The sequence below is a fragment of the Cygnus atratus genome, chromosome 1 (genome assembly GCF_013377495.2).
Source record: "Cygnus atratus isolate AKBS03 ecotype Queensland, Australia chromosome 1, CAtr_DNAZoo_HiC_assembly, whole genome shotgun sequence".
NCBI lineage: Eukaryota > Metazoa > Chordata > Aves > Anseriformes > Anatidae > Cygnus > Cygnus atratus.
This window is the reverse complement of record NC_066362.1, coordinates 147,936,409-147,956,082: the sequence shown is the minus strand read 5'-3', so window position 1 is coordinate 147,956,082 and position 19,674 is coordinate 147,936,409. Positions and strand designations below refer to the sequence as shown.

Here is a 19,674-nt window from a genome sequence, read left to right as displayed (position 1 = left end):
TTTTCTTGCCTCTTTTTAGCCATAACACAGTCTTCCATTGGGAAAAAGTTAAGGAAGCTTTCCTGTAGTTAACAAAAAGCTAAAAACATTAAGGCTCATAGATCTTCAGAAATGTAGTTACGACTAGAAAAGGCTTGATCATGACCTTTAGAAGAATGCTGCTAACTAATTTTCTTCCTGGAAGTGCAGTAAGCTTACTTTAAAACAACTCAATACATGCCATGAATTTTCAGGATTCAAAAACAATGATCACCTGCAATTACTGTAGTGTGGGTTTTTTTGGTTTTTGTTTGTTTGGTTTGGTTTGGTTTGGTTGTTTCTGAAATAAAAATGCCTAAAGAAAAGTTAAAAAAAAAAAAAAAGGAAAAAAGAAAGGTAATAGTTCACTGCACTAACAAAAAATATTCTATCAATAAAGCAGTTTTGTTCTAGTTGTAAAACTTTCTAAAGAACTATACTGCACCTTTCTAATCTTCCTAAGAAAGAAGCTTTAATCTGTGAAGAGAAATGATATTAATCTATACCCATGGGTACAGTATTGTCCTTGTTGCTGAAAAATCCATAGACAATGAAGTCTTCACAGGTATATAAAAAACAAAATAATTGGAAAAAAAAATCAGTTACTCAGGTTTTTCTGCGTATCTGGTTATCAGTTCAGTTGTTATCTAAAATCCAAACAAATTGAACACTGCCCCCATAATTTTTCTTCTACGAGGAAACAAGAAAATAAGTACAAAGATAGGGAGGGCAATGTTTTATGAAGGAAGGTCAGACCTGTTCTGTGTCTGCTGATTTCCTTCCCTCCCCACACAAATTTCTCATTTTCATGATTGTTTAGATATTTTTTCACCATTCTGAAAATTAAAAACTCAAACTTCCCACAATGAGGCACTGAAAACTCTTCTTTAGTATCGTTTCCATGTACTGTGAAAGTCCTGGGAATTTCACAGCAAGGACAGAGGCAGTCCAGAGAGCCTGAAATGCAGCAGAGATGCAGTAGTTCTGCTGCACAGAGGCTTGGCAGCTGCAGGGAAGGCATATAGCAAAAATTTACACCATGCTGTGAATCAGATCTGTAGACATGCCAACAGAAGAATGGGGGAAGAAGGTGCACTATAAAAATATTGCCTTGTTGATGGAATATTTGGTAGTGTGGTAGTGTTTTTTTATTATTTTCCTTTCCTTTTTATTAGCTTTCCTTTCATTTGTTTGTTTGTTTGTTTATTATTTATTTAGGCTTTTTTATTTCAAAATTCCCTGTAATTATTGCTTTTGAACCCTAAAAAGTCATGGGATGTATTGAATTTTTTATAAGTAAATGTACTATGCTTCTGTGAAGATTAGTTACCAGTGTTCTGACACTGTGGTCCTAAAGAAATTGCAGAAATACTTTGGGAATTATTTCCATGTAAGGGTTGAATTTCTGTCTCTTTAACTAAGGCTATGTGACTATTAGCAAGTAACATGGTGATGTAGACTGAAAGAGTGCTGGGTCCCTGGCATCCACATTATATGTGTTTCAGTGCTTTTACTTCAACCTGACTCCAGTCCTACAGACAGTGCGCCCCTTAGTGCCCCTACAGACAGTATGCCCCTTAGTCTGCAGTTCATTAGATGCGCTTCTGGAACACTTCTCCTTCTCCTTCAGTGGAAAACAACCCAGGCTGTGTGCTCTCGGATTGCTCTGCAATGTGAATCAAAATGCAAGAAGAGTGGGAGTGGGAGTAGGTGGGAGATTTGTTTCAAAAGCACAGTCCTGACCTGAACTAAAATGCTAATGTAGACATAGCCTCAGGGCAACTGCCTGTACGCAGTTCAACCACTTGAGATTTGCGAGCAGTGTACCCAAGTGTGTACAGACTCTGCAAGAAATAAAGCATTGTGTTTTAACTCTATTAAGACACAAAGTGAAGAAAAGAATTTGAAGCAGGAACAGTCCTTTGAGGAATATAACAGATGCACATCACTATTCGCTTCATGTTATGGGGCCCCTACTTTGCTGAATTATGGTAATATTTCAGTTCCCCAATAGCACCATTAGTTGCAGAAAAACAAACATTTTCAGATATTTTGCTTCTTGTTAGAATATCAGTAAATGATTTCAGATGTCTCTTTATTCATGTGTACTTTAAGCTCTGTTTTCTGTCCTGTACACAGGACCACACATTTAAAGTAAACCAAAAAAAAGCTGAATTAAATTCACAGACCTCTTATTCCTCCCTGTGAGCCTACTGATCTTTCCTGTCAGTCATAATTTTGGTAAAATTAAGAGATGTAAGTATTTCCTGCAAGCTGCAAAACATAATCTCCTCCTCTTGCAAACGTAAACTATAGAAGAAGAGAAGAATAAAACCTCTCATCCCAAATATCAGCTCTCTTCAAATTAAGCCTATATTAAAAGCTATGAGAAAAGATCATACTATAAATACTTAAGTTCACAGAAAAATTTAAGGAGGAATATTTTTCCAGTAATGGAAAAGAAACAGATGCAAGTAAACGGGAAACTCAGAAAAAAAAATAATAAAGAAATATTTGGCAGGGCACTGGAATTCATGCTTATATTGCACAAGCTAGCATAACTCTGCCCTTGAAAACATTCCAAAGAAAATATAAAACTCAAGAGATCACAGAACCACAGACTGGTTGAGTCTGGGAGGGACCTCTGGAGGTCACCTGGTCCAACCCCCCTGCTCAAGCAGAGCATCACCCAGAGCAGACTGCCCAGGAACAAGCTGTTGAAGACCTCCAAGTTGAACACCCCACAACCTCTCTGGGCAAACTGTGCCAGTGCTTACAATGACATTAGTAACAAAAAAACTGATCCTCCAAATAATCGCAGCAATCAGAAGGTCCTGATCTTAAATAAGTAAATAAATAATACATAAACAAACAAAAACCAAACAAACAAAAAAGCTTTTATGAAATGTGCAAATATAGGAAAATAAATAAATATATAATCTAAAATATTCTGATTGCATAAATAGAATATTTAAGATAGTTTTCCCATAATCTATTAGATTAGCAGAGGGATATGGAATTTTAGGTGGTTTTGTTCCAAACGGTGATCCAAATCTCAGTCCAAACACATAGAACGTTTCTACAAAGGAGTTGTGAAAAACAATATAAATCAGTGTTAGTGTGTATTCTTGCTGTGACATCTGTAAATGATGGTTTTTCAGGGACTGAAAAAAAAATGAAAAGATCATTTAGAAACAATTGTTGTCTTTTTTTCTGTATTTCTGGAACTACTTTCTAATTTTAAACTATCCAGGACATCTTGAAGACTTTCATAGGACTCTACTACAGGATTGTCTTAGCATCTCCAAAATGCTTGATCCTGCTTTAGTGATTTCCTTGTTGTACTACCTGTTAGACACACAGACATATATATATATATATCACATATATACATGCATATGCTTGTATAATACCTATAATTTTTACTTAAGATGATTCATTGTTAAAATTGCTACCTGTTTTGCGAGCATTGAAATTTACCACAGAGGAAAATGTCCGTTACCCAATCAATTCTTCATCATACACTTAAACACTTTCTAGCTGTATTTACACCAGCATAAACACAGAACGTGTCTACAGCAATCAAAGCAGCTTCTCTGGATTTAAACTTGCAATACTGCTGATCTGCATCTCTCCTTTCAACACTGATGGAAGACCTACACTCACTATTGGCTGGAAAACGCAAATGAATTCTGCTCTGAAAATTCAAGAATTTTTCATCCCTAAATAACTGAACAAGTTAAGCTCAGAATATTTTCTATAGTGTGCCTGAAAAATCAATAAAACAAGATAATGGGATCGAGATCAAGTACAACAAAGGACAGGGAAAAAAATTAATCTAACAACAATAACAAATTAATAATGTCAGTCAAAGACAAGAAAAGGAATAATTAAAGCACTCTCTGCATATTCCTTTCTGGAGCAATGTTCATAAAGCAAATCAGTGTGAGTCAAATCCACCCCTTTGACTTCATATATTTTAGTTTTCATGTATATCATGTGCCTCCTTCTGCTCTCAAGACAGTATTACATTTAAGTAAAGTCTTTCACTTTGTGGAGCAAGTCCCGGTTTATGTTGTTTGTAGATCCCTGACTAAAGGAAAATTGGTCTATATTTGCAAAGGAAAATAAAGCAGTATTTTAAATTCCCAACTGTTGTACAGAGATTGTGATACATTTACACAGGTCACATCCCAGGAATCAATCTCAGCCACTAAATTTTGGAAAGCTATTTGAAAAGCAGCGCAGCAATGATTTAATTTTATTAATACAGTGAGGTTGCAAAAATGTATATTTATAAGATTGAGCTTTAACGTTTATAAGATTTAAATAAAGACAAAAGAAACTATAATGCACTTCTAACTGAATTGGGATATAAACCAGCAAGCCTCATTTCCTGAACTACAGTGACACACTCTATCTTGTTAGCTAACCATAGCTTATAATAGGGGTCATTTCCCCAAGGACTGTTATATGAGAAAGCATAAAAGGGAAAGGGGAAAAAAAAAAAAAAAAAGCCAAATTCTTCTTTTAAGATAATTTGGCCAATATTTCAAATGTACTGTGTTCAAAAACTCTTGGTTAATACTGGTCTAAGTTCTGGCAGTTCTGTGTAGGAATATTTACAGGAAGACAAGACTTTTACTCCAAAGCAGAAGGGGGCTGAAAATGATCATCTCTCTTCTCGGAATGCATGAAGGATTTTAAAAAAAAATATCCCTCAGGACCTTGGCTATGTTCTTGTTTTGCTTCTTTTTTTAGGTGCAGTACCTCAAGCCAGTAGAATCTAGTCCACATATATCCTCTGCCCTGGCCCTGCTCCATCCGTGTAGCCAAATGGACAAAGTCTTCACGTTCCTGGCAGTACATGCTGGGGTGTCCCCTTGAGCAGGATGCTTTGAGCTCAGCATTCATGCTCCCCTCTGTAAAAAACTGTCTTATTATCTCAGCTCTCTAGTGTCAGTTTAAAGCACAGTACTGCCATATAAACAGCCTGAACATAGTGTAAAAGCAAAACATTAATGGATGTTTTTGTATTTATATAGGTATGCAATTTGCAATACTCCAAAAATGATCAATTGTAGTACTTTGTTTAGTAATAAAAAGGTCAGTGAATTAGGATCTGAAGAAAAAGCTCTTTCTCCATGGATCATACTGGGATTTTAGACTATTGCATGACTTTTACAAAGCTGGGATCAGTAGAGACACATTCCATTAGAAAACCATCAGAAATTTGCTTAAGGAATTTACTAATTATCAGTATTCTAAATAGATATTGCAGTAATCACTTCTCTTGAAAATTTCCAAATATTTTTGTCTTAACAAAAGCATAGATTTTGGATTATTTGTAGCTATTTTAAATAAGAGAGATGATGACTGGTATGCATAATTTTATTCTTATCACTTTTGGAATTGTGCATTGCAACTCACAGATGTAATTTTCTCATACTCGAAAAGAATGTTATATTTAAAGTGAGATTTCCTATACCAGACTTAACCACAAAGTGGTTTCCTTTTAAAAATCAGTTATGTCTTTGAATACACAAGCATTTTTACTTGCAACTGTGAATAATAAAGTATCCTTATTATTCTAAAGCTCTTTTTCACAGAAATCTAGTTTCAACCAATATCATATGTGAGAGCAATATAAAGAGTACTCAACAGAGAATTTGTGTGTAATTGTAAATTACATTTAAAATTTTCCATATTTGCAATAACTAAAAAAAAAAAAAGTAATAATAATATTATTTATTTGGCATTTTAACCTTCAACAAACTAAACTCTATTTTAACAAACAACTGGTTTTTAATCTGTTCTACACGTATAAAAATACAATAATTTGCCTTTGAAAACATAACTTTACCTCTAACAACAATAAAAATACCCCTCCAAATGATGAAGTTATACTAATACAAACTATATTTTTTTCTTGAATCATGAGCACAGTAAATGAATTCTCACCTAATATGAGTTAAGAAGAAACTTTCTATATTATCAAAGGATTTCAGTATGGTATACTGCTCCTCCTGAAGAACATGTGTACTACCACATGAATAAATTTTGATATTTATGATCTTACGTTTAGTCATCTATTGCTACACACAGAAATCTGCAAGATATATAATTGATTTTAATACAAAATTTAAAGCATTCTAAGGTTGCTGAAATTCTTCCTTACTAGAACTTTAAATCCAATTATTTATCTAAATGAATAGGGCTAATACATAGTTAAGGTTTTTTAGTTTAGTTTTGTTTTGTTTTCTGAGAAGAAGCCAGAAGTGTAACCCCTGAAATATGGAGAACAAGCTAACCAATACGTAGAGCAATAATCAGCAAATCAGTAATCAACAGACTGTGGAAACTCTCTTATCCTCCTAAAAGATTGATGAATAAAATGAGAAAAGCTATTTTTCTAAATAGCACAGACAATCCATCTTTTACTCTTCCATTTAATAAAGAATGTCCTCTGATTCTGGATTGCTAATATCTTAAAAATGTAATAAAGATACTTCATTGTGATGTTTTACAGAGATGAAGTGTGTTGACATACCACCATTTATGTAAATGTTCAAGCAAATTGAAGACAACATCTGATCTAACATGCTGAGGAGCAGCAGGGTTTAAACATGCATTTAAAAAAACATTTTAGATATCTCATTTTCTCCCTGGAAAATTGTCTCCTCAAAATTGCATATTCTAAAATACAAAAATATTTTTTCCAATTTTTAATTGATAAATTTGAAAATGTAATGGCCTGACTAAGAAATTTGCCTAAATTTTTGCATTTTTAAAAAATCATAAAAATGCCCCTGTCATATCCAAAAAAAATGAAAATAGTCTTTTTGTTGTTGTTTGTAACGTCTCGGGCACAGTTTCCCCCCATTTCATTGAAATCTATTAAAACATCCACAAAGGCTTCCAAACTGATGCAAAATTTCTGAAAACCTGTACCCACACATATTTCTTGCTCAGTTCAGATGATCTTTGCTACTGTTTTTATCCAGAATTTTTTCTGCTAATGATGAAATCTCTGAATGATCTCTCAACATCAATTTATATGAAAGGTGAACTTTCCCATCAGGATCTCCAAGACATTTCAAAGGACCACAATATGTATATAAAACTGCTGAAGTTTATCGGTTCAATATTTATCTTCACCACTCCACTCAACAGTTTGGTTGCATTCAACACAGTGCTTCAGATGTTTTATGCTTCTCTCATACAGGCTTTAGGACTATGTTACTTCAAACTCATCTTTCAAGACATTTCCATCAGTTTGAATGAAAGAGAAGAGATGAAGGGTGGGAGAATATTAAGTATTGACCAACTTCACTTCAAACCTGCTTACATCATGCCATATTCTCTATCATTATGGAATGGGAACTTGTTGGATATAGCTCTTCAATATGCATGTTCTAAAGGAGTAATATATTTCTTTCGTATATCTGCCCTCTGTACAAACAAGATTAGATCATAAATCTAATAGAGTAAAACTGGTATTTTTTTCTTTTTAACATATCTTCAAATTAATAAAACTCTCTTCAGACCAGGATGTTTCTAGTACTTAATACTAAATTTGTATTCCTCCATCTAATTGAAGTTGTAAATGAAGTTTACCAAACTGCCACACACTCTCACTTAGTGATGTTTGCTCTACAGTTCTGACAAGAGACAAGTACGGTGAAATGTACAGTGAAAAGTACAGGTTACTTTAGTAAAGTGGCATGAAAGTCTAGGAACATATGCCTCTTGAATTAGAGAGATTCCCTCTGATTTGATTTAAGGGAAGAAAATTAAACACAGTGTAATGTATAGTAATTCTCACACACACAGACATATAAACACACACCTCAAAACACCCTCCTCCTAAAGAGAGAAGTGAGAATAAGGGAAATAATCTGTAGCAAATTTACCTGCAAAATTTGCTATTAAGAGGATGATGATACAATTGTTATTGTATGGTTTCTCAGTAGAAATAACTGAAAAAGTTTATGTAGAAGCTCTTGGCCTCCCCTCTCTCTCTCAAAAAAAAAGAAAAAAAAAGTGATAATATTACAATTATATAAGGCCCTTTCCTATTCCCATTTCTATAAAGCAGATTGCATGGCTCACACATTCTTCAGTGACAGATTATAGTCATCAGGAAAGTGAAAGAGACTTGTGATTTCACTAGGTTGATGTGGGACAGCACAAGTAGCACACTTCTACAGACTTTCTCATGGTTAAATTTTGCATATGAACACAATTTCATCCAAACTTAAGTGCACTTTAGAGACGATGAAAAGAAAAGAGGTACTTCAAGGGCATAATCCCTCTGACCTATTTTAAACGTCCACAGTAAATGTCCACTTTACTGTGAACTCACTCACTCCGGACCTACGTAACTCCATTGACTACAAAGAGAGCCTGAACTATTCTATACAATGCGGATATCCATACTGTAGACATCTAATTTTTTTCAGATTAATTCCTTAATTTTCGTATCTCTTGGAGTGATACTTATCAACAAGTAGTATTTGAGAATTTGGTTTCTAAGTTACTTTTTCTCCCTTTTAGGCAATTCGTAGATCTAAATATATTATGGATCCTAGTGCAAGACTGAAATAATAAATTACTAAGTATAGACAAAATGATTTTTAGGCAGGATAAGTGATAGAACTGTAATTTGCATTTTGATTACTTTTCCTAGAAGAACATGAAATGAAGAAGCAAGACTGCTGCATTCTCTGCAAAGTACGTGTGAGCTGTACAACTTGATGCAGAGAACCAAGGAACAAACTAAAATTGAGGACAGAGCCATGACATCTCTAGCCATGTGACTCTAACACCCTGAAGCGTTAAGTGATGGCTGCTGAATTAGGATAGAATCCACTTCAACTAGTCTGTGCCAGTCATCTGCACTTTTTTTTTTTTCCTAAAGAAGGGATGAGGTACCCATTGGCTTTATGAATAAGATGAATATCTGGATGATTAAGTAGATGCAAAGTTCTGAAGTGCTAAATTTAGGTGGGATGAACTCTCTTCTGTAAAGAACACATTGGAAAATTTGTTAAGTGAAGATCCTGATCCAACAAACCATTTAAGCAATTGAATGACTATAAGCATGTGCATAGTCTTCAGTGACATTCATAAGCAGATTGCTGAATCAGGATTTTAGGCCAAAATAAAAATGTCTAATACATGTACTAATGTACAATGTCCATTAATACTTAGTAAGTGTTGCTCCTTATATTGCAAGAGCACTATTATAAGAGCAGACACATCAAATTCACCCACATCTTTATCTTAAATTATCTGAAAAATAATTATTTTTTTAATTCAACTAAACAAAGAACATGTGCGAACATCAATTTATATAGTCACATTAGCTTCACAGCATTTTAAGCAAAACCTTAAAAAATATATGCATTTAAGTATCACGGCTTTTTAGTAAAGCATATTTGTTTTTAAAAAGAGCTTTAAAATAAATATTTAAATATCAGGACATTTTAAGAAGGCATCAGTTCAGTAATTAATGTCTATTGTTTCCAATTCATATTAAACGCTGGCCTTCAATGCAGATTTCTGAAGGTTTAATTTGTAAGAGTTTCTTCTGATTAGCTTAGGTATCACTCTTGAATACAATATAAATATTGTGTGATTAAGATGTGTAATTGAAATGTCTAACTTAGAGGCAGATGCTGGTCTGTGTGACCTTTTGTAACAGAAGGGTTCTTTTATCACTTGAGCTTTTGGTTTCATATTTCTCATCTGCTCTTTTCTGCCAGCTTAACTGAGAATTTAAATCAAAATCTAATTAGACTACATATGCTGTTTAGGAAAAAGTTCTTGGAAAAGTCATGATTCATATAGGCTTTGATATTTCCAGATAAATAAGAACAAATGTGATTGTAATTGTTTTAAATTACTTTCAGTCTTCCTCTTACTCAAATAAAAGGAGTTGAATACAGCTCTCTGATCAAAAAAAAAAAAAAAGATCTGATAACAACTGTACGGTCTGTGTTTAATGATGAAACCCTTTACCGATATGTGTGCTTGTCAACTGAGTAGTATTTAAACTCAGCTATTTTTGACCATATTTCTGATACCAATATCAAAACCTCATATTAGAAGTTGTTAAATGATACTTAATTCCTGCAGGGGAAAAAAAAAATGTTGTGCATATATGGTGAGCACTTAGAACGTGAACAAATGTTTACTTTTTAGCAATGCTGATATAAAAAAAAGTTGGTATATATTTTATTTTTCTCTTTTGATATTCTAGTAGGATATCAATGTTCTTTTATGTTATTTGAACTACAATGTACTTACCTGAAGTAAATCTTGCAATATTTTAACTGGCACTAAGGTAGGCCACATTTTAAACACTCTCAACTTTCACTGAATTAAATAAAGCTGTGTCAGAAAATTAGAACTGATATTTTGTTCAAATACTATCAATATTAATAAACAGTTCTGAAAATAAAGCCTTGGCCTCAGATACTTTGCACAAAGACATAAGTTCTATCTCTAAATAAATAAATAAATGTGAAACCCTGTACATTTATATGTCCTACTTAGTTATTTGACCCACTTGTTAATCAGAAGTAGCCAGAATTTTCTTTTATTCCAGACAGTGATTGCCTACTGTTTTAAGAATAAGAACTTGACCATTTCCCCTGATAGATAGGTGACAAGTCATTATGAGGAACCATGTCTTCCAACATCAAGTCAATACAGTTCTTTATTAATGATTTGAATATAGTCCTGTGTCACATTGCAAATAAAAATGATATTCTGGAAACCTGTATTATGGCAATAGATATTGCCAAGAACAATTTCTGTAAACATAACCATTGCTTTTAAATGTGCAAAAGCAACATTTTATAAGCTTAAAAATAAATAAATAAATTTAAAGCAGGAAAACAAATATGTAGATTCAGATTCTCCATTAATTCATTATGTTAGTGATTCAGTAAAGCTGAAGCAAGTTATTTATGTCACCTGGTTGGATATGTAATACTTTCATATATCTATCTTACTTATATTTATTGTTTTGTCATTATTGATGTGTGATTATCAAGACAAGAAAAAATATATAGAGACATCAGACTTCAGTAATATTTGTACAGAATAAATGGATGGATTTACTGTGAGACAACACTGATATCCAGAACTTGTAAACAACATACAAAATCTACTGACATCCTAACAATATAAAATGCATATGGGTGTTCATTGATACTATCAAAAATACTGATTTTCAAAATATTCTAAAATTTAAAATTCTCAGCATTTTCTGTAAAATTTTCAAAAAACCCAATGCACCTCAATAAGGAATTTAATAGCAAGACTTTGGTTATAGAAAGGCATTTTTAAATGAGTAAGTATACCTATATATTAAAACAAAACACAAAACTCACCATATAAAATACCTAAATATGAACTGATAACCCAAATAACTCCTGACTGCAAATAAATGTCTGCAATCAAAATGCTTTATTTAAAATATTCTTCAGAGTGTAGAAGACGTAGTGGAACACAGATTATTTTAAAAGTATTTTTTTTTCTTCTGGTTTCAGGTAAAAGAATGAAAATATAGACTTGAAGCTTTAGGCACAATACATCAAAAGTATTTTCATATGCACTGTTTTCTATAAACAAGAGCACTTTCTTAAATGGCGTAACTTGCTGGACTCTACTTTGAGAACTGATGGTGTTGAAGGTGGGGGGAGATGGGGAAGGGGGAAGTAATACCCAATTACAAGTTTCAGGTTGACTGATATCCAGTGTAAATGTTATTGATTTTGTCACCAGCTATAACTAGTCAACTGGATGAAAAGCTCTGTTCTTCTGTGAATGAAGCATCCCTCCCAGAATACTAACGATCTCTTAAATATAAATAGATTATTTAACAAGCCTTTTATTGTACTAAGCCAGTGCTTACATATATGATAATGGAGTAAAAACAGTATTTTTTGTATTTTAATAGAAAATAAAAAGCAGCTCACCACATAAACCAATCAAATGGTGTGTACCTAAAACACATAGATATATGTCAAGTTATTTTCTAGTCATATGTTAAATGCTAGTTCTTAAGCTAGAAAGGATCTAGATATCCGACGCTTAAAAAATCAGTATTTAGGTACACAAAAAGAAGCTATTTCCTGATGGAGTGTAATAAGTGTAATATGTATAAAACACCAAAAAGTCCAGCAAAACATTGCAATTCCCGTTCTATTGCACACAAGCTACGCAGCACAAGTTTCTGGTTTCACCTGCACACCCTTCAGAGCAGATCACGCACGAGCACATCAATAATACCTGTGGCTATCACACCGCTGGACCTCTGAAACGCTCAGCTTCGCCACCCACCAGGGCGAACCAAAAGTCTCCGTGGGACCCAGAAGCGCCAAAAGCCAGGGAGCACGTGGAACAGAGACCGGCTCCTCCGCAGCGTGCCGGGCTCCGACAAGATGCGCTGTCCGTGCAGCACCTCGGACAGCAGCCTCACCGGGAGGCGCAGCCGGCACCGCGCAGCCCCCCGCCGCGCCCAGCGCCCCTGCCTGCGCCGCCCGGCACCTTCTCCCACGAGAGTACAAACCACTGAGTTGCACCCGTGTGCTTTTCATAAACTCACATATACATATAAACACACATTTATTTATTTTTTTTTCCTGTTGTAAAATATCTCTTTTTTAACACAGACTGGTTGGCCAAATTCTCAAAACAATGTGCAATACAGTCACTTGACCAGTCTGCCATTCAGAACTGAAGAACTGGCACTGGCGTTGCATTCGCTTAGTTTGTTTATATAGTTCATGCAACCATTTTAATTTCAGCAACTTCTTCCCCGTCATTAGAAAATTAATTCTCTTTATTCAGTCCCTGAAGAGGAATTAATAGCATAATGTACATTTGCTATTGTGTGTATTTTCAACTCCTTTTGCATCTTCATATATTGTAGATCAAATGCACACTTTGTGGTAAAGTTCAGTCAAACTGAAGAAATAGCAAAAAAAAAACAAAATCAATTTAAGCCCATATATGTTGATCATTTGGCAGCACATATCAGTAGGTCAATTTCTAGGTTAAGGAGTTACCAAAATGGCAAAGATGCCCTCACAGCAGTAGACACCTATTTATATTTGACACGCTTTTTATTTATCCAATTTATGCTTTTTACTTATGTGATTCACTCTGGAAATAAGAAATATTTACATTATCTGCAACTGAGTACATAAAATACTTGTGATGAGTGTGAGCATGCACAATTTATACCCTAGAAACAGTGAAGTCAAAATTACTGGTGAAACCACTTTTGTCAGGTTTAACAAGGAAAAAAAAAAAAAAAAAAAAAAAAAAAGATAACTTTCCCACTTTATCCAATGAGATAACAGGATATTTCAGCTTCTGGAGGGATGAGGACTCATTTTTTTTTCAGGCAAAGGTAGTACAGTAACTTACTGGGGAATGGGATGCTTTACAGATGTGCTGTTACCATGAAATGATTTCAGAAGGCCCTGCTGAAGTTACAAAGCACTGAAATACTGCTAGGCCTTCTGTTCAGCGTGGTGATTTGTATGCACTGTTGTGTTCCACTGCTAAAGCCTGATTTGGTTCAGATTGGTTAATGTAGTGCTACAGTAGTCAAGTTAATCCAGTTCAGGGCAGAAACCATTCACCTGGCCTGGCCCTCAGTAAATACGCAAAGAGGGATGCAATTAGTTATTTTAGGTGCCAAAGAGCACTGTCTTTTCTGCCCTTTCCTGTCTTGAGAGCTAGGCCAACTAATCTTGTGCAAAAGAAGAGAGAAGACAACAACCACAAAGAGCCAAAGTGGGACCCTGCCTTCTAGCAAAGGAAAAGCAAAACCTCTTTGGATTTCTCCGAACGGTCACCGGTGGCACCAAAGACAACCGCCAAGACCATGCGAAACGCCATCACCATCACTTCCCAGCCAAGATCCACCGCACTGCCCGCTTCCATCCTCCCTCGTCCTCCAGCTCCACGCATTTTGGCCAAGCACCCGGAGCCGGGGTCCCGCTCCCGCAGCCGCCGGCCTGCGCCCCCTCCTTCGGGCACAGCCGCGGAGCCCCGACGTCCCCGCGGCCGACCCCCGGCCCCTCCGCGCCCCTCGCCAGCCTGGCCCCGGTCCCATCGCCGGCCCCGGCCCCGGGGCCCGCGGGTAGGGCAGCGCCGTCCTGGCCCCGCTCATTGGCATGCAGCCCCCGTCGCTGCCCGCCGTCAAGCCGCATCCCAGCCCGCTGGAAGCCGGCAGCCGAGCCGGAGCCAATCGCATATTCATAAGGAGGGGGAAATCCAGCTCTGCACTCCCAGAGGGCCAAGGCTCACTTTTTTTCTTTTTTCTTTTCTTTTTTTTTTTTTTTTTTTTTTTTTGCTGACCTTCCCCCTCCGCCTGCCTCCCTCCCGGCAGCGCTCGTCCGGGGGCTCCCCGCCGATGCGCGCAGCACCCGCAGCCCGGCGCCAGGCGCGCAGCCCGGAGCAGCCAAAACACGGAGCGCGGCAGGCACAACAGGCGCGGATGGCACGCCAAGCCCGCCGGCCAGGGACAGGAAACACAGCAGGGGCTCCTACCTTACAATCCTCAGGACACGATTTCACCGAGTACTCATCCGACTGTAAATATTTCTGGAGCATAACCTCAAACTCTTCGTATTTCTCCTGAGCGTGCTGGTCGTAGCGCTGGTAAGCCTGGACGCACTGGCTGCAGGAGCCTCCCCCCCTCAGCACCACATCCAGACTGCAGTTCAAAGTGTCCGGATTGGACAACCCGGCGAACAACTCCCAAAGTGTGTAGGAATTACAAAAGGAAAGGTAAAAATCCGTCAGGTCCCAGCCGGGCGCCAGGCTCTGCCCCGCGCCCCGCGGCCGCCCCGGCCCCCCCCGCCGCCGGCACACCGCCTCCGCGTCCCCCACGCTGAAGCACTGCCCGGACGATGAGCTCGGGGGCGGGCAAGTCTCGGGGGGCCCGGCAGTGGAGTTCCCCAGGAAAGCAGCCTTGCCGTGTCGGGGCTCGGTGCCGTTGGCGTGGCCGCTGCCGCCGCCGCCGCCGCTGGGGGAGGGCGGGAGGGAGGGCGAGGGGGGGGCGAGGAGCCGGGGCGCGGGGGGCGCCGGCTCCCCCATGGCCGCCAGCAGCTCGGGCTCGGCGGGCTCTGGCTTGTCGGGCGGCGGCTGCTCCTTCTCTCCGGTCCCCGTGAATTTGGCCTCGGCGCAGAACCACAAGTGATCAGAGAGCAGGACCGTGAAAAACAAGAGCGATGCCAGGGACAGTCGCCATTTCTGAGCCCTCTCTGAATCCGTGAAGGGTTTCTCGTTCTCCCGGGGTGCAAAGCAGATTTTTAAGCCGTCATCGTACTGCCGACTGCACATCCAAGCACCCCTGGTCATATTTTGGGAACGCACAGCCCTGGCCGACTCCACCGTGAGGGCTCCTTTGCCGCTGTCACCACAATATGCATTGACTTAAAAGATTGGGGGGATTTTCTTGCCTGCCTTCTCTTCCCTTCCCTTCTCTCGCTCGCTCGTCGCTCGCTCCCTCTTCCACTCTCCCCCTCTCTCTCTTTCTCCCTCTTCTTTCTTCTTCTTCTTCCTCTGAGATATCGTTGGCTGTCGCCGGCGGCTCTGCCTTGGTCTCAGCACACGAAGCAGCCCCAGTCCATCCAACGCGGAGTGCCGTGGAGAAGATAAGAGCAATAACGCAGAGAGAGGAGGAGGGAGAGGAGATGGTGGTGGTAGTGGTGATAGTTGGCGGTGGCGGGGCTGCGCGGCTGGTCCTTTCCCCCTCTCACCCAGGCATGGTCAGATCGCAGCTCCCCATCTCCCTCCCGAGAAAAGCCCGCTGCCCCTGGACAGCTGCATGCCGCGTCCCCCGCTGCCGACGGACGGCTCCAGGAGGGCTGCTCGCCTCCTCTTCCTCCCTGCCGCCGCCGCTGCTTCTCGTCCTCAGCCCCGAGCCGCGGCACAGATGCCAGCACCGCTGTCTCCGTCTCCTCTTTCTCCTCTCCCCCCTCCGCTCTAACTGGAGAGACGCTGCTGCAGGGCTCCCGGAGCGCTGCCGAGGATGCTGAAGAGGAGGAGGAGGAAGAGGAAGAGGAGGAGGAGGCTGCCGGGGCCGCCGCCGCTGCTGGTGACAATGGGCTGCGGCTGCCGCCGCTGCTGCCGCCGGGCGCGGTGTCCCCGGGCGCACGGGGCGGAACTGCCTGGCTGGGGGCCCCCGATGGCCACAGGCATCTTGGGCCCCTGGGCTAAGTTGCCGCCATCTTCGTCCTGGAGAAACACTTTTTTGGGGGGAGCTCTGCCTTTTGCGTCATCTCCTCCCGCGCCGAGATCTCTCTATCCTGGCGCATTGGCAGCAGCAGCAACTCTGCCTCCTCCTGCCTGAGGAGGAGGAGGAGGAGGAGGAGGAGGAGGAGGTGGGAGAGGCACTGGGGACCACATGGCCCCTCCAAAGGGCCTCCTCGGTGCAAGTCTTTCCACTCATCTCCCTGCTTTCCCTCACCGAAGAACCACTCTCCAGCCCACTTTCCTTCAGGGTCTCCTTCCCTTTGCGGCCCCAAAACACCATGTCTGCAGAGGGTGGTGGCTGGAGAGCTCTGTTGCTGTGTCCGTCCTTGTCATAGCAAATCATAAATGGCATGTGAAACTCCACGTCCTGGATCCCAGCAGGTTTTGGCCCCATAGTAAAATGCCTGAAAACAGTTGCCTGCCTTTCAGTCAGTGAGCTGGAAAGCAAATTGTCCATAAGCCCCAAGCTGTTCCCCCAAGAGAAAATGTGCAAAACCCTGGCCCAGTGCTCTTGAGCTGGGTAAATGCTGCCAGTCTTTGTGTTTTGCCTTTTAGATGTCACTGCCTGGAGAGAGAGACAGAGACAGCAGAGTTAGCTATCCTACTAGACTGATGAAAGCCAGATCACTTATAATCTCCACTCAGACCCACAGCAGAGATCCCACTACCTTCTGTACCATACCAGCAGGATCTCTTGCTTAAATAAACGTACTGTTTGGTCGCTCCTAAACTGCCTTCATCTTGCTTGCTGATGGATCTTAATGTAACAGCAACAGATGTACTTGGATCCCTCACAAGACAAAAGAAACTGCCAGCTAGAAGTTGAACATTATCAGATGAAGACCTCTACCAGCTCGGAGTTAGTTACAAGGTCTTATTCTCAAGACATCAGGTATGCTTCCAGTCATAACACAACCAAGGTGTATATTTTTATTTCTCCATTGGATTGGAGAAAGGTTTAGAAACCATGTCTAATCTTATTGCAGAGGTTTTCTCCATCCTGGGAGGAAGGACCATTTAGAACTAGTAATGGCCCTTAATGAAGGTGCACGCTGTACCACCAAGCTTTACCCCATTATTTAGTTAAAGAAAGCTTTATTCCTTAACAAACATGGTCATGGTCTACAAACTGATATCATTTCTGATAGTTGAGGGTTCTGTGGGATTAAATCTGAAACTAAATTGTATCAGAGGAGGAAAAAGCTTGTACCTTTTCTGACTGCAGCTGTCATTAACTGAGGGGTGAGTTTACCAAGGAATGTGCTGGAATTTCCATCACTTTGAGCAATAAAACAAGGCTGGATATCTTTCAAAAGGAAATGGTATACCTCAAACAGAAGATGCAAACTCAAGGGAGGAATTGCTGAGAGGTTCTATGCCCTGTGTTATGCTGGAGGTCAAGGCACATTATCATAATGGTCTCATCTGGCCTTAAAAGATCTATGAGTCAAATTCTACACTGAGCAGAAGTCATCTGTAGATTTTATTTTGATAGGCTATTTAAAGATGCAGAAATAAGTGCTAATATTATAAGAAAAAATTGTACAGTACTCAATCAGAATGCTGTTTGCAATTCTCAGTCAATCAGCTCACACCATCTGCTAATGCGACATTATTAATTTTGGTCTTGGAGCTTTGATTCCAATGATTCGACATACTGGGCCCTGTAGTGTATCTGCATTTTTGCAATGTTTTCCATTCTGGGAGATGACCGTGACTGAGCTTTTAATCATAACAATGTAACTTCTCTAACATGTAGTGTCATTTATTTAATTATATTATATTTTGTTTGTTGTTTATACATTTTGCAGTGGTAGGGTGGGACTAAAACAGAAAAAGAGGCCAAAAAAGAAGGGGGGGGGGGGAATAAGCAACAGGTTTTGATATCAGGAAATCTGAGATTTTCAGAATGTGCTGTATTAAGATATGTGGCACTGGGATAATTATTCTCTATTTGGCAGTCAAACAGGGTGAAGGAAGTCAGTTTTGGAGTCCTCACTTGGCAAACAGGCTTTACTTATTTATTTATTTATTCTGGATATTGCTTTCCTGTAGCCCTGTTGGGAAAATGAGAAAGTAATAGGCATTTTTGCCACCCACAGGGAAATTAGAAATGTTCTTTATCTTCATGGTGGAATTTTTAGAATTGGTAAGAAAAAATGCTGATATCCAGACCTCATACAAAACTTAATATAAGAATGAATTCATAAGCCTGTGCATCTCCGTTTACATTGGACTAGGATCAAACTAAATACACTCACAGTCAGTCTGCTAGGATTTTTAAGATAAATTGGGCTTCTCTGAAAAATCCATTTTCATGACATACAATATTTTCACACATTTCCCAACTTTTGTGTGGAAAAATAGAGTGAGAGTTCTTTTTCGGCACCTAGCGATAAACCATAATGAGGAGACATTCAGCATTCTGTAAATGTTTGAATCCTTGCTCTTCCAGTTGCAGTTTTCTGTAACAGAGGATGTGTCATGCAGAACTGTTGTTTTGTCTGTTGTTTCCCCCAAAGCCCCATTCCCTCTCCACCTAGCTCAGTGAGTAACTTATGGTGTTAGTTGCAGCAGCTGGTTCCTGATGGATTTGAACAGATGCAGTTCAGTTCTCTGGTGCCCCTTAGTGTTAGGTCTTGGAGCTCAAGGGAACAAAATAAGGCTATAAAACAATATCTGAAATTCAAGGAGCTAATTGCATGTGGAAGGGGAAAGAGTCTGAAGTATATACTGTAGCTGCTTTCTCTCAAAGCTCCTTTAATATTTTTATATTATAAATCTTATCTAAATAACAGAATTTTATTTAATCTAGGTTAATTCATTATATGAATGTAAAGACAAGGGACAACCTTTCCTCAAAAATAAAGTGTGTCCCCATGTTCATCATTCATCCTGAATAACTCTAGTGGCTCAAAGTACTGGCGTCACTTGGAAAAGACACTTTTTTATTGGGAATGTTTATTATTCATGTTCCAAAGCTTGGCAAGTGTAAAGAATTCATGGAAGTCCATCTCCTGTGCTGGCAGGTCACCAGGTGTTCTGCAGACCTGTCTCCTTAAAATAGTGCCACTTAGTGCTGCCATACCATGCTTCAGTCTATACATCAAAACTAGTGTTCTTTAGTTCTTTGGCTCATAACATGTAAGATAATAGATAACTGATTGACCACTGAGGACAAAGCTTTACAGAATGATCATGCATGACATTTAAGGGACTTGAAGCAATTGCTTAACCTAAATGCCATGTGTTTTCTTCATAAAACTATTTTAGCTTAACAATCATAAATAATTCTTGACAAAACATGTTAATGGCTAATAAAACTCATCAGAATAGAAGGCTCTAATATTTCAAATTAAATGTTCTTAA

General features: G+C 39.2%; 1 protein-coding gene across 1 annotated transcript in view; it reads right to left on the bottom strand.

Moving 5' to 3' along the window:
- The window catches only part of NALF1 (NALCN channel auxiliary factor 1), a 513,841-nt gene extending 498,433 nt beyond the window's left edge, over nucleotides 1-15,408 (bottom strand). The window contains exon 1 of the mRNA XM_035557077.1: nucleotides 14,596-15,408. Coding sequence (XP_035412970.1) covers nucleotides 14,596-15,408 — 813 coding nt within the window. The remainder of the gene's footprint in view (nucleotides 1-14,595) is intronic.
- Nucleotides 15,409-19,674: the final 4,266 nt, after the last annotated feature.